This window comes from Struthio camelus, chromosome 15 (genome assembly GCF_040807025.1).
Source record: "Struthio camelus isolate bStrCam1 chromosome 15, bStrCam1.hap1, whole genome shotgun sequence".
NCBI classification, from domain to species: domain Eukaryota; kingdom Metazoa; phylum Chordata; class Aves; order Struthioniformes; family Struthionidae; genus Struthio; species Struthio camelus.
Window position 1 is genome coordinate 15,890,215 of NC_090956.1, and position 16,499 is coordinate 15,906,713.

A 16,499-nucleotide genomic window follows, 5' to 3' on the forward strand; every position below is an offset into this window, starting at 1 on the left:
AATCTCTGTGTAATACTTTAAATTTTGTTTTCATAAGCAAATGATTTTGGTGCACATATAACTGCAAACCATGGGGACTCCTTCTTCAGAAATATTTCAAAAAGTTTAGTTTTCCAAAACGCAATTCTCAGGTATGAGATTGGGGGGGGGGGGGGGGGGGGAGGACAGGTGACTACAGAAGAGTTCATATGATGAACATTTTTCTACTGTATCCGTAAACATACTTATTTTTTTGTAGAATAATTCTTACTGCTTGGCTATTTTAGACCTATGTTAGTGGGGTACCACACACCTGGATATATCTTTCTAGAGAAAGAAAGAAAAAAAAATTGAAATAAGGCATCGCAAATTTTCAAAGGGCCCTTTCTTCTAATCTATCTGCTTGGATAATGCATCCAGAGCGGCGTTTTGTAATGACAGCAACTTTCCAACAAATCAATAGTTATTTAATTCCCAACAAGCTCTCGAGTCCATTAAACCTGATTACATTCACCCATTTCAGTTGGGTGCAGTTATTTTTCCTACACCGGCACTTAATCTATAACAGGAACTTATGAGAACTTTCAAAAGCAATTTCAGCATCAATCAGCATAGAGTGAAAGGCACGATTTGCTTGTAATTATTTATTGGACAGGATGGCACAAGGTCTGACTGAGCTCTAGTGTCCAACCTTCACCCCCAAATTCTAATGGATACGAAGACCTGCTTGATGTGTTCAAGTCTGCTACTGCGTCTTACTGCATAAAAAGTAGCGTCCGTCTGCACGGGCCAGAAGGCATATATTTTTTCAATACCTCATAATGGCCAGTGTGCATTGCTATATTTCTGTTGTAGACATATGTGTCTGAGATTAAGCCTAATATGAAGAAGACAAGTCACAATCTTAGATTACTGAATTGACATATATGGAGAAACTCTCTGGTTCATGTTGTCATTGCCCTGCTACACCAGTTAACCACCATAATAAAGGAGCACAATGAAAATTTCAAACAAATGCCTCTCCTCCATGTTAATTTGATTGACCGCTAACATGACACAGAAATGCAGTGCTCCACGTTTCTCTTCCTCTCTTGACCCTGCTAATGCATCGCACCTAACTGCTGCCACTTACAAAACAGACTAGACTTGTTTATTTTGGCAATGCTTGGAAATATTACCTGAATATTTTCTTAGTGCTGTCTAATACTGTCAACAATGGAATACGTTTTGCTTACTTAATGCCTACATGGTGAATCTCTACTAAATCCTAAATCTAACAGCAGAAAATGCAGCAGTACCACTTCTTGATTAAAAAAAAAGAATTAGAAACACAGCAGACAACATAACAAAATCCCATAATTGCCAGCTAACTTCCACAATACAGAACTATCTCAGAAAAGCAAAATTTTACACTTTTAGGGCTCAAAAGGGTTGGCATAAGTATTCTGTAAAGATGTAATTTTCCACACACACAAAAGTACAAAGCCTTATTCATTCAATGTGACGCATAACTTTGAATTAATGCATATTTAATGCTATTCATATTTGCTGTACTAAAACACTTAACCTAAACACATCATGGTAAGTTACTTCGTCTTATGACCTGTCGTGGGAATGCTGAGTCCCTCAGAAACCTAGAATGGATAGCAAATCCTCTGCCCTGTGGTCAACCTCTTGAAGCAAAGGCATGAATGTTAAACAGCAGACAGATCAATACAAGCAAATATAGCTCAACTACACCATTTATTCAGCCATGAGAGATGTCAATACACAGATTAGGGTGATCCATCTTTTTGATTTCCTACTGTCTTCTCACTGACTACATGAGAGCTTTTGCCTGTATTAGAAGTGTTTGCTTTCTCAACCATAAAAATTCCAATTATTACTCTAAGTGCACTAGTTAAGTTGCTTGTTGGAAGTGGCCTTGCATTACCTGAACAAGTCCAGCGAAGTATGGTGCTGCCGGCAGAATCATTGGCACTCCATACGGATGTAGCAAAACTCCTTGAGACGACAACATGGTTTAAGTGATAGTATTACTCCCACTAAAGCTAAACACATCAATTGAAAGTTAGGGGAAAATCTATATACCAACTTCTTCCAAACTCAGAGCTAGAACCAAATAACTTCTGTCACGGGCAAAGCCCACATCAGCTGTAAAAAAAAGAAAAAAATTGACGTCAGCAACTCTTAATGTTAAATCTTTCTTCAGAGACAACAGATAGAGACAACAGCTGCAAAGCTAACTCTACCAAAAAAGGAAGGTGCTATTTTGGAATGAGCTTAAATAACATGACTAACCAACTACTCTTCATCAGTTTAGACTTTCAAGTAATACACACGTACAGATCAAACTCTCCAAGTTGGTCTTCCCACAAGACTAGAATTAATTTTGCTATCAGTAGCAGGATACACATGACAACAGTTACTATGAGAAGCCATTAAAAAAAAAAAGTTAGTTTTATCATGATTGTGCAAATAAATATTTCCCTGCCTTTAACAGCTGTTAAACAATATCCAAGAGAAAATTTAAACTTAAGTCTGTTACTTTGTATCTACATTTGGTTTTGATTCATTATATTTTTCTTACTTAGTTTGAGTATGAGTTAACTAATGTTAGCTAACTATTTCCACTAGTGTAAATTATATTTTAACGGCTAGTAGAAGCTTTGCTAACCTTTCACATCTGTGTTACACATCATAGCTTTTTTGAAAAGCATGAAATTGATCTTTAAGTGGAGAACAGATAAGAAATACTATAAACTTATGCTCTTGGTGTAAAAGAAAAAAAAAAAGCATAATTTAGTATGTTTTTACCTAAACAGAACAGCTTTGCTTTTTAATGTACTATTTGCAAGATATTCTCTTCCACAGTTAATCATTTTTACTTTAGCTAAAAGAAACTTAGTTATTAACACTTCTATTTCGTGTGCAACATATCTTCCATCACAGATATGATTAATGACAAGAATTAAAACTGAGCAAGTTTATTTTAATTCAATAATTACTTAAGTACTTAAAACTTCATGTTACAAGTTAAAAAATACCATCCTCTCCTACAGTCTTTGAATAACCAGGATGCTTCACCTCAGTAATTCCAGCTACTTGATTCTGTTGCATAATTACTTTTCCAGATAACTAATTGCAGACAAGATTTGATGTGATACACAATTATTTAACGTCACTTTTTGACCATCGCGAAAGGTTTCCAGTAATTGATTCTCGTGTATCAAGGCAGCCGTGTTGCATGATTTAAAAATCTACCTTAGCAGCTGCACGTTGACCCGTGTTACTAACAGCCTTATACCATTTCTAACTTTAGATGCTGAACTGTGACCCTGTATGATGCTTTTTTGGGTGACTGCCAATGAGGACAGCAATTGCCACGTGATGAAGTGATGTTTACCTAGTTCCATCTTCTGTTTATAGAATGGCTTCACTTTTCTGTTGGAGATAATACTGTTCACACTGGTTATCTGGCTTTGCTTAGGTATTAATCATATTTCAGGTTCTTTTCTTATTAAGGAACAGAACTCTACAGTTTAATTATCAACCACACAGTAGGCTGACACATGGGGGTTTTGCCAAAAGGTTTTCATAAATTCCAACATAAAAAACAGTTATTAACTCTCATACAAAAATATATAAACAAAAGGTATGGATGAAAAAGTGTGTTGCCATTACAACTCGTTCAGAAGTACTCAATTTCTAAAAAGCATACTTTCATTTTAATTATTACCTATTTGTTTGCTCTAACAGAGTGAGCTGCATTTAAAGAGAAAGAGGATTTCTTTCACTTTGGAATGGGGACTATAAAATGGATTCTGTAAGCTTTACTCAAACGATCCAGTAGGACTAGTGACATAAATAAGGACTGTTAAATTGTTCTGTAAAATATCTAGTCATTTTTGTTTCAGCATATATGTATTTGATATGATGTTATAAAATCTAGAGAGCAAGGGGATTTGAACAGGGATTGTAAAGTGTGTCTGAATCAGTAGGTTAATAGGAAAGGCATTTTTTGTACAGGGAAGAACAGGCTCACGGGAAGCTTGCTTGTGATTTGTCTTGGGATAGTTTTTGTTTTAACATTTTAATCATTACTTTGGCACAAGGCAACATGCTAATGAAATTTCCTGATGACATAAAGTTGGAAGGTACTGTCAAGACCGAGGAGGATAAGAATATTATATAGGAAGAATTGTTCAACCTTAAGGACTGCTCTACTAGAAATGGGGTGAAGTTCAGTCATACCAAATGTAGGTCATAATTTTATGGACTAGTTACAGAAACTTCAGTTCTAAACTCTGAGGAGGAAGAGGAGGACCTCTAGATACTGAGCTGCTGGCATGATGCAGATATGCAAAGGGAATTATCAACATTTCTCAGGAGAGGTACTTCCCATAGCTTACACTTTATGCACATTAAAAAAAAACCAAATTCATCTACAACAGCGTACAGAAAAGTCTCTATGTTTTGATCAAGGGAATGGAGCAACTATTTTGTAATATGAAACTAAGAAAGTTTGACCTGTTTAACCCTAGCAAAATGAGAGCTGTGAACAGATATGATTGCTGCTTATATATAAAACAGGGGAGAAAACAGTAGGAGGAAGAGAGATTTTAAGCTAAGGACAGTCCTGGCACATTAAAAAAAAGGAGAGGGGAGAGGGGAGAGGGGAGAGGGGAGAGGGGAGAGGGGAGAGGGGAGAGGGGAGAGGGGAGAGGGGAGAGGGGAGAGGGGAGAGGGGAGAGGGGAGAGGGGAGAGGGGAGAGGGGAGAGGGGAGAGGGGAGAGGGGAGAGGGGAGAGGGGAGAGGGGAGAGGGGAGAGGGGAGAGGGGAGAGGGGAGAGGGGAGAGGGGAGAGGGGAGAGGGGAGAGGGGAGAGGGGAGAGGGGAGAGGGGAGAGGGGAGAGGGGAGAGGGGAGAGGGGAGAGGGGAGAGGGGAGAGGGGAGAGGGGAGAGGGGAGAGGGGAGAGGGGAGAGGGGAGAGGGGAGAGGGGAGAGGGGAGAGGGGAGAGGGGAGAGGGGAGAGGGGAGAGGGGAGAGGGGAGAGGGGAGAGGGGAGAGGGGAGAGGGGAGAGGGGAGAGGGGAGAGGGGAGAGGGGAGAGGGGAGAGGGGAGAGGGGAGAGGGGAGAGGGGAGAGGGGAGAGGGGAGAGGGGAGAGGGGAGAGGGGAGAGGGGAGAGGGGAGAGGGGAGAGGGGAGAGGGGAGAGGGGAGAGGGGAGAGGGGAGAGGGGAGAGGGGAGAGGGGAGAGGGGAGAGGGGAGAGGGGAGAGGGGAGAGGGGAGAGGGGAGAGGGGAGAGGGGAGAGGGGAGAGGGGAGAGGGGAGAGGGGAGAGGGGAGAGGGGAGAGGGGAGAGGGGAGAGGGGAGAGGGGAGAGGGGAGAGGGGAGAGGGGAGAGGGGAGAGGGGAGAGGGGAGAGGGGAGAGGGGAGAGGGGAGAGGGGAGAGGGGAGAGGGGAGAGGGGAGAGGGGAGAGGGGAGAGGGGAGAGGGGAGAGGGGAGAGGGGAGAGGGGAGAGGGGAGAGGGGAGAGGGGAGAGGGGAGAGGGGAGAGGGGAGAGGGGAGAGGGGAGAGGGGAGAGGGGAGAGGGGAGAGGGGAGAGGGGAGAGGGGAGAGGGGAGAGGGGAGAGGGGAGAGGGGAGAGGGGAGAGGGGAGAGGGGAGAGGGGAGAGGGGAGAGGGGAGAGGGGAGAGGGGAGAGGGGAGAGGGGAGAGGGGAGAGGGGAGAGGGGAGAGGGGAGAGGGGAGAGGGGAGAGGGGAGAGGGGAGAGGGGAGAGGGGAGAGGGGAGAGGGGAGAGGGGAGAGGGGAGAGGGGAGAGGGGAGAGGGGAGAGGGGAGAGGGGAGAGGGGAGAGGGGAGAGGGGAGAGGGGAGAGGGGAGAGGGGAGAGGGGAGAGGGGAGAGGGGAGAGGGATGAACTTAAGGCTGAAAGTACTTTTGGAATCCTTTTTGAAAAGTATTTTGATGCTAGATAAGTGAGGTTCTAAGAAAGCCTTCCAAAACTGTAGTGACAAGTTTATAGAAAGAATAGTAGTGGTACTCTGGACTCAATAACTTACTGGAGGACCCTTCCAGTCCTTTGCAAGCAGTATAAACGAACAATGAATTTATCAAATATCTTAAAAGCATTTACATTCTCTTCATTTCAGTTTGCAATATATAAAAATAAATTTTGAAAATAAACTGTAGTTACCTGTTTTAATGAAAGGATGCTTTGCTTGCCTCACTATAACAACATGCTTCTAAATGTATAGCCGTATGGCACTCCAAATCCAAGCTCTGACTTTCTGGTTGGGCTCTTTGATGATGTCCCCATGTGTGCACCAGCTACCTAAGTTCGCACAAACCTCTGCGAATCAAAACCACAGAAGTACATACAGCTTTACTCACATCTCCGCCCTGTGCCAAATTCTGAACTTACGCCAATGCAACTATATCAGCTTCGCCAGTTCATACCAACATATTTGTTACCATAATACGCTCTCCCTCCCAACCACACAAAACGGAAATTTGTCTCAAGCTTTACAGTTCACTCTTAGCTGTAATGGTCATTCCTGTTTTGAAAGAATACGCTAAATACATGAAACTTGAGCACAGAGAGCGCCGAGGACTCAGGGAACAAGACAAATGCTAACAGTTCTGTTTTATTTTAGCACGACCTCTAGCATGATTAAGGTTATGCACAAGCCCAGATGTTTTTGCTAGGCCAAAGCCAAAATGGCCAGCACTATGCAGATCATTCACCTGTCTGAAGCCACCGATGCTGACAATACTTTTTTCCTGCCTACTCTTAGATTCTAACTCCCTGCAAAAAATTAAGTACATGTGTGGGTGGAAAAGGGGAGATGATCTATTTTAAACAACTATACAGCTTTCACTTTCATGACATTCTGGAAAATTATAATGCTGTTAGAAAAAACTGACATGCTAAGCCATTTTCAGTATGCTAATTGAGGGCATGTTTCTTTCAGCTATCTGTTTCCAAACCCACACTTCTTTTTTGCATTAAAAATTTCCAAAAATTTTCTGAAACTGAAAATTGATTTAGAAAAAGAGAGGAAAAAAGAATAAGAGAATAGATGAATGCTCTTTTATATATATATATATCTATATATATATATAAATATAAAATACATACATGATCTTTTTTTTCATTTTGAATTTTGCAGCAATTTTGAATTTTGCAGCAATTATTTACAAAAATGAATTGTTACAGTTCTGACATGTAATGCATGGTTTTAAAAATTAATAGCAGCATAAGAATTTAGTCACATTTTGCTGACTATTCCTAGGTGACACAACCCAAATCACAGCTAAGAAGCCCATAAAATACTAAGCTTTTTAAAGCTTATTGTTACTTGTCTGCTTATCAAGTATACAAAGTATTATTTGAATTAATTAATGTAAGGGACTGCACATTCTACAAACTGACCTATCAATCTGACTTCCAAAATCTGACGAAGTAATCCTATATGAACTTGCCTACTAGATGGAAGCAGATTTTAAAGGTGAGCAGAGCAGCATAGGTAACTGTTGAACATGATAAGGTAATACTGGAAGGTCAGCAAATAAATAGGCCGGGGGGGGGGGGGGGGGGGAAGGGGGAACAACTTTGACACCGCTTGTCGCCTCCCCCTGCTCTTCAGGGCCCACAACTCTTAATCCTGCAACATCAGAAGTCTTATGTTTTTAGCACAGAGGCGACTGCCACGAGTGCTCTAATAGTGGTTTCGCTGCTGACACGTGAACAAGTCATTTGAATTGGAGAGGAAATGGCGACCACCTTATTAGAGAGACACATGCAAAATGAAATATCAAGCACAAGTATGCCTGATAACTGAGCTACATGTCACTGAAAATCATGCAAAAAAGAAAAAGATTTTGATCCCACCTGTGTAATACCTAAATGGAGCATTAGACAGTGACATGGAAGCCAAATAGCTCTTAAGGCAAAAGTAGATCCCTACTATTGCTATGGTTCAAGATCAAAAAAAAAAAAAGACTAGCAACTTTCCTGGATCCACACCTCCTGGAAAAGACACATCTCTGCAATGCAGTCATCAGCCAACCAATGATGTATTCTCTTACCAAAAAGATCCTGACAGAAGGAATCTATCCAGACCATCTTTCCCTTAATGAATTATTTTAATTTTTCCTAATGTCTATATCTGGTCCAAAATGTCACAAAGGTTCTTCCAAATGCAATACAATACCAACAAACTTCAAATAGTTTCTACTTACTTCCAACATTATCTCATAGGTCATAAATAATTCAGGTACCATTTTGGCAGCCTGTTCATAGCTTATGCTACGCCATATTTCATTCCTTAAGCTCTTCTTCAAGCCTCTTACCTTCTGGCCACCTATCTCATTCTTCTCCAAAGGCGCTACAGTTTCTCTTTCAAATTTGTCACTGGTTTTCTGGTAACGGAAAGCCCAGAACTGAGAGCAGAAACTGTTTCCAAGTCCCTTAGGCAGTTTTCAATCACCCACATTTTTGGTGTCTTTCTAGTCCCACTACCTTTAACATTCTGCTAGGCACAATAATTTATCAGAGCTGCACCATGCATACTCTGAAAGAGAAGGTGAGCTGCTGTTCACTACCCTCACCCGAGGTAAGCGATCCAGGCCTTAAATAAAATATTAAACTCTTCTGCACTTCTGCTTGTTTTAACCAGGACTGCTGTCATTTTTATCATGACATTTGTCTTCCAAAGATACCGCTTCCACCTTTCAGGACGCCATTTCGGGGGGGGGGGGGGGGGAGAGAAGGGAGGGGAGAGTCACATGGGGACAGTTGAGACCAAAGGCTGTTCAAGGACAACATATGCACTTTCCAAATTTGACCTCTGTCCTCAGCTGCTGACTCTTTTCCACCCTTCTAAGCAAAGCTTCAAATACATCCAGTAGCTATTCATGCCAACTGTCAATTCCCTACTCCACTCCTCCTATTATATTTAACAGTAGAACCAAAGCACAACATCGATACTTTAGTGACTTCTAAGTAGACAATATCACTTTTACAAATCAAGTATCTCCACCGACCTTGAAGTCTCCGGTGCCATCGGAGTTTGCAGAGTTTATTAAGCATCTCAGTTTAGACTAGTATATAGGACAAGAATACAGACGTGGTTTAAAACTGAGGCAGCTTGTCTTTTTTCAAGTGTGTGGAACATTTGTGGGATATAGCACATTTGGTATTAACACATTTTTCTTCTAAACTTAGTGTTTCTATTTGAAAATCACAGTAGCTCTTCAGAGCAAAGTATAAACTAGCTACAGTTCAAAATTATTGTAGCTGATTCTTCAATTAGGTGGCCAATGATTCTTTAGTTGCACTGAAGCTCAATTTTCTGTTCAATTTTTTTGAAAGATATATTCAATGTCACACTTGAAAAAAGAAGAAAAAAAATCCTCTCATTTTTTAATGGGGGCAAACTTAGAGATTTCAAAGATAAAGAATTCTAGTCCAGTTCATTATGAGAGCTTCAGAGAGAAAAATCTCATAGAAAAAAGTGAGGAAGCATATTTGGGAAAACTTTTGTTGCCCTAGAAAAACTAAGGCTTTTTACATGATAGAGCAACTGGTCTTACATTATTCAAAGTGCAATATCTCAGCCAGTGTAGGCCTCCGAGTACATGGCCAGTGCTTTTTATTTTTTTATTTTTATTTTTTTTTAAGGTTGACAGTCTGACTGACTTCAAACTTTCTTTTCTGCTGTCAGTACTGTGTTGTGACTCACCTGCAGCTCTAGCATCTCACTGACTAAAGAACGGCCTATTTCCTTTGTGATTCTTCCTCATCCACATACTCACATTCATCTGGAATGCTCCCACAAAGATCACTTCTCCTTTCCTTGCCTTGCCCAGCTCATGTCCCTTTAGTATCTCAGCAAATACAAGGTCATTTTCATCACCTCCAAGGGCTCACTTCAGCCTAGTTCTACCCTACCTGACTTTGTGAAGTACTGAAAGATCAATTTCTACTTCATAGTATCTCATTCATCTACTTACTGCACTCAAAATCCCATCAGTGCTTTTGCTTATAACTTCCTGATACCAAGGAAGAGCTTCCTGTAAATGTCTATGAATGTTCTCCTTTAGCTCATAAAAAAAATCCTATTACTAGCATGCCAGACAAAAATGTTGAAGCCCGTGGATGAACCGACCATTGAGTAGCAAACTGACCAATATCCCTGTTCCTGTACAAGTGAGTATGAGCATTTGTATCCATCTATTACATTTTAGACTGTCAGTTCCTTTTGAGGAGAACTGTGTCTAGTACAAGGAGGTCATCACCTACAACAATAATATGAAAGAGCAAATGTATAAAAGATGCACATCTACTTTCACCTTCCAAGGAACACGTGAAGGTATGGATTTTTGCTATACATTGCTTGCTCTTCTGTATAACCTTAGAAAACCTCCAGTTCTTGCTTAAACTAGATTATTATTACACAGACATATCTGTCTCTTGATAGCCTATTAACAGAATGATTTACCATTGAGTAAGTCACAGAACACATTCACTTACACAGCTGATACGTGGATGAGAGAGGGAGTAACAGGGAAAAACAAGAGTCAAGGGATGCCTCTAAAGCTGGACTTCCCTTTGTGTCCCACAGAAACGTAAGGGCTGACATCGTCTTACTATCACTACCCCCTGAAAAGAAACTAACAGCTATAGATACTGTTTTATTTTTCTGTGTTTTCATACGAACTAAAAAGATTCGGAATCACAATCAAGTTTGCATTTTTGCGTCAGCATTACTGTCAAAATTAAATAGGATGAATCTGGAAACTAAATAACTAAACTATAACTATACTAAACTATAACTATACTATAAACAAACTATAACTAAATAACTTCAGTTATTTAACGTGCTGGGCATTGAACTTGGAAGGAAGACCACATTAGGCTATATCTCACAAAATGTGAGATAAAAAGCTACAAAAAGTGGTTCAGCACACATGGTGATGCAAGCCATTGGTAGCGCAGCTCCCTCAATCTGTAACTCTGTGGCCCCGTACAATTGTATTTGTTAAAGGCGTTCCTCTCTTTCCTGTTCTCCTGGATCACTCAGAGAAGTTAGCCTGCAGCACTGGAGGAAAAAACTGCTTTAACTACAAAAAGTTGTTTCGGGAATGCATACACTACTATTTGTTCACAACACAGAAGATGGGCTGTGAAGTACTTGACTAAGTTTTTGTGTCTTTAACGAGCACTACGTTGTTTTCCTTCTCTTACAGAGTTCCATAATGAATAATACTATACAAGTTCAATCTGTTGGATAATATACCAAATCAATTGTATTTTCCACTGTTGCCTTCTTGGAGGGCAATCTCTTCCCCATGTTCAGGCTACTTCAAATACCTTTCACTACAAAGATTTCTGCTTTTGACTTTATCTGCCCATTTCTCAAAAAGAAGTCGAGAGAAGTCTTCAATCTAGTTAAAGTTGGGCAGTTTTGAAAATTCTGTACCAAATATGTAGCAGAAACTTTCAAAATCTCATGCTTGTTTCCAGTGATACAGGTGCACAGTTGAACTACTGAAAACGACACACATCTTCCTGTGGCATGAACGATAGGCCATACCACATATGTATAGCCTGACATTTTAAGAACTGATATATATGCCTCTGAGAGAACATGAATTACTCTGCATACTTTCATATATCTTCCTTAATCTCATTCATTCATTGTTCTATGTCATCTCTCAGGCTTTGGTTGTGTGGAGATGGCAGATAGCCATGTATTTTTATTGTCAAATCTGTTCAAATGAAGTTTCCTTTATTGCTATAGTCAGGCTACTCTGACCATTGTACCAGACAAAACTATGACTTCTTGACCCCAATTAGCAGATTCATTATTCATCAAAGCACATTCTTTTATTTGCTTCCCTTGGGAACAGTGGAGTATTTCTGTGAGGATCCTTCAATACAACTTCACCCCTGAATATACAGGCCTTCTGGTGAGTAACAGCTATTCAGTAAAGTTTCATATTAATAGGAGTGGATGGTGAATCATGAGATGGCTTAAATCACACCTCCTGCCTGTATAAACACATCATTGAGGCTTCCTACTATGCCAAGTCTAATGGTCTGGTTGCAGAAACCAGCATAGGGTAGATCTCCTAAGTGAACAGGGTGCCTTGGAGAAATATCTTAGTTGAGCCCCAAAATAAAAAAGACCCTACTGGTCTTTAAAAGCATCAGAGTTCAGATCAGAGTTCAAAGTTTCAGTTCAGATCTGACAGGCATCCTGTTCTCTGGAAATAACATATCCAGGCTTGAAGGCATCAGATGTAATGCAAGCTATAATTTAGCTTTATTTAAGACATCACCAATAGTTTTGAAGGCAGGCAGGATTTGGCTGAAAGCATTAGAAGGCACACTTGACACAAAATTTGCTTCCAAATCCAGACATCAGAGAATTGAGAAAGCTTTCTCAACTTTGCCAGTCTACATCTGAAATCAGCTCAGCTCTCTAGGTACCATCTAGTGTGACAGTTTGGAGGGACACTTAATCCCATGTTCAGCAGTTCAACTACCACCCCTAAATTCAATCTGATGTCTCATAGGCAGCTGTTGTGCATGACCTATGCAGCCAACACATTACATGGTAAAGATGCACCTGCTTCTTCCTGTGTCAGATCTTCTGCCCATACTCTTGAGGGTCTGTGAAAGCTTCATGGTGTGACAGAGGGCAGGCCAATGTCAATGGAGTTGCCTGAGCACTCTCTATGGCCACCTTCATGCAAGCAGCTAGCGGAGAGGCATGCTATCTGGCGTGAAGAAGAAAGTTCCCTGCATCAAACTGCAGCAAAACTTTCTGGCAAGACAATAAATACATCTCACCTTAAAGGATCACATGAGGTACTCCCCCCTGGCCCCCCCAAATCTGTTCACTATTGTGAACAGATTTATTCACTACACATTTTATAGTCCTAAACAACGATTCTGCCAAAAAGCTCATTTTCTACAGCAGCCATAGTGGATACCGAAATCATGCAAATACTCAACTGTTATCTCTCAGAACTTCCTCAGGACAATCTAAACCTACATGGATCTTGCTACTGATTAGAAAAACAGAAAGAAGACAGAATAAGCACCCAAGGACAGGAAACTCTAACACTGTTACATCAGTGCCAAAACTCAATAGCCCTTCCTGTCACCCACTTAACAAAACTTTCTGCCTTTTGCTTAATTCCCTTTTTATATTAGGAGGGAAGAGAGAAAGAATGGTCTATTTAATCTCTCCTTCATTTAGGTTTCAATTGATGTTCGTCAGTGTGTGCCATTGGACTGGACCAGCAAAGGACTGGTGTAAATTTGTGCAGAATGGAAGAACAACTAAGGAGGATTATATCTATTAGTTTTTAGCTGATTTCAGCTGACATTAAGTCATTAAGATATTTGAATACGAGTAAGATTTTATTGCTACAATAAAGGAGGCAAAGAGCGAGTATACTTCTTCCGAGACCAACTTGCCTCTAGTGCAACAAAGCAGAAATAGACAAAAATTTAATCCTTAAACTTCTTGACTGTAACCATCTTACCTCTTCTCACAATTTGTAAATACTAATCTCTACCTAAGTAGAGAGAATACAATCCAGAATACTGTTTAGAAAAACAGGAAAAAAACCAAACGCACGTTACTAGACATTGGTAACACCTGAAGGTAAGAAAGGTAACGCTCAGTTGTATTACATACAACTCCGTATATAGCCACACAGATTTCGACTTGTGTTGCTCAAAGATCAACTACACTAAAAGTTCATATTGTATTGTTCCTCCAGACAAAACTCCTGCGCATTGTGACTCCAAACGCTATTACTGAAACACCTCTGTAGTGTCGTAACGAAAGACAAGTGCTGCAAAGCTGCTTCTACAGAACTGCCAAAGTGCAGGACAATTAATGAGTCAGCTGACACTAGTAAATTTATAGAAAGTATTTTCAAAGGTTTTTACAGTTCCTTGGGATTTTTACTTAATGGTAGGTCTCCTTCACAGCCTGCTTCCTTAAAGGTTTTGTGTAATCTAATATTACAGCATAAGCAATGGAAGTGAACAAACTTTGCAGTAGTCTACTATCTATTTGGCCACTGGAAGTCCTAGTTAAAACAAATAAACAAACAAACCCTCGAACTTTCTGAACTTGTAACCTCTAGAGTTCAGCCCTGATTAATTCATTAAAATAATACAAAGAAAATACTGCATAGCGTTGTGCTCCATGGCCCAAATTCCTGGTGAAGTTGCGCAAACAGTATCAGTGTCGGCCATTACCACATACCAGACGCTGGCCCTTATAATTCAGCTTCCTTAACAGATCTGTGAAAATAATAGTTCTCATGGAGCACTTTCACAGCACAGTTCCTAATGGAAGTGGGCACACACTACGTGTATAATTTACACATGACATGCATATAGCAAAATATACTATTTTACAGAGCAAGTGAGCACTTAAAGCTTTTCTAAAGCAAAATATACAAGAACGTGATGATGACAGAAAACACACACAACCTTACAATGCATTAATTTTACAGCAAAGCCAAGGATCACATCCTTGGTGGGAGTCAACAGACGGTGCTGATTTACCCCAGCAGAAGATCTGACACTGACTTTCTCTCCCATCAAAATCTGTCTGTATGGCTCACCAGAAAAAAGCCCCATGAGTGTCCCATTCCTATGCATGCATTTGAAGACACCTGTGTGGTCTGTTTGGCTATATACAAACACATATGTTTATTTATAAAGAGCTGTTCCTGAGAGACATGCCCTTCTGAACTACTTAGCAATAAACATTATGAAAAAAAAACTAGTTTTTTTTTTTCCTTATGGTTTCCTGGAAACACTTCAAATATCGACCAGGTTCAATAGAAAGAGCATTTCCCTAGCATTCCTTCCTTTTAAGGAGGAAACGTGCTTAGAAGTTTATCATTTGATTCTGTTTGAGCTTCCATTTGTCACATGCTTTTGGAAAACATGAGTGTCAAACTAGGTGTGTAATGCTCCAGCTCTACTGAGGAGGACGTACAGACACTTAAAGGGACAGATTTGAAATGCTGTCTCATGTCCAAAACTCTTGCAATGAATGCACATGGATAGGCAAGAGGGAGCCTACAAAGGGTTTCTAACGAACCCTTGCACAGGAAGGGAGATATTTGCATTTAAACAGGCACCTGGAACATCAATCTTGCATGAGTTAATGAGGTATACTTTTCCAAATAACTATGTATATTATACTTTTTTTTCTTTGAACTCAGATCTTTATGTATATACAAGGGGTAGTTTAGTCCATGTTGAAATGATACTGAATGACTTTTCAGTGGAATACCTATGTAAGTAAAATAAGCAAGTTACATAAATTGTATTTTAAAGGCCTCAAATGTACATATGTATAATATACATCTATAGACAGCTCTTGCTCTGTAACTGTATACAGTACCAGCTATATACCTATGAAAATACTACAGCCAACTAGTCTTCCCTAAACATTTTCAATAGGTGAGTTTCTGCAATGATTAATGCTACAGAAGGCCTCACTTTGGTATACGTTCATCTTTACTGTCCGGAAATTCTTTTTTCTGAATTTAATTCTGGAGGCAAAAAAATGCTGTTTGTTTGGAATTTTTCAATAATTCGGCCTAAGCGATCAGCATTACGTAAAGAAACCTTAAGCTGTTGACAAGAACATTAAAATGCAAGAAAAATTCAGAACACATAATAAAAAAGAACTTTTCCAAGAGGAAGTCCATCTGCAGAGAGTCAAATTCTAGAGTGCTGCCTTTCTGCTAGCAAAATACAACTTCTTTTGGTAGGAGAGGGCTAATGGTTGCTTTACCCTGAGTAAGATCTGTGAGAGTAAAGCCAATTTGAGCATTTCCTTCCCAAGCTACTTCTTTTAGCAATACTGTAGACTTTTGCTCAAAAGTAACTCAAGCAAATTTATACTTTTTCTGAAATCTGTAAGAGCAAAACAACTGTAGCTGCTTCAGTAATAAATAAAATGAAAGTCAATAGACATTTCCCTTTTTTGTACCAGCATTCACAACTCAGTAGCACTATATCAATATGTGTATCAAAATGCATGGTGAAATTAACCCAGTAACAGTTAGATCAACCCATATATGGTAAACTGGAAATTCACTATTAGCTAAAAACTGCCCGAGACCATCATGTATTTTTTCTTAAATGGAATAGCATTTATTCGACCGAAATAAAAGATTATGTGCAAATACTAAACAACTAATTGCATAATGTATCTTTACAAAATTACATAATATGGGTGCAGCTTGTTTCTCTGTTTTCTGTTTGAAAAATAGATTGTTTAATAACCCATCAAAGCTATCTGTAAACCAAGGAAACAATAGAGCAGATGTTGACTGTTGTCTTGTGCCTCACAGACATAATTAAACACAATGAAACACTCACGCACCCAAATAATAGAGGACAAACAAATACAAAAATGGTACACTATAAACATAAGCCTCATTTACTGGGCACCTGTCTTA

At 39.9% G+C, this 16,499-nt stretch overlaps 1 protein-coding gene across 21 annotated transcripts in view; it reads right to left on the reverse strand.

Moving 5' to 3' along the window:
- RBFOX1 (RNA binding fox-1 homolog 1) overlaps nt 1–16,499 on the reverse strand; it is a 1,498,714-nt gene that overhangs the window by 268,692 nt on the left and 1,213,523 nt on the right. Inside the window, exons 2-3 of one of the 21 annotated variants that reach the window (XM_068909005.1) lie at nt 2,071–2,133; nt 1,913–1,983 (exon numbers count right to left, since the gene is read on the reverse strand). The exons of the other annotated variants lie outside the window; for them this stretch is intronic. Of the exons in view, the coding sequence (XP_068765106.1) occupies nt 1,913–1,983; nt 2,071–2,133 (134 nt within the window). The remainder of the gene's footprint in view (nt 1–1,912; nt 1,984–2,070; nt 2,134–16,499) is intronic. 21 annotated transcript variants of the gene reach the window in all.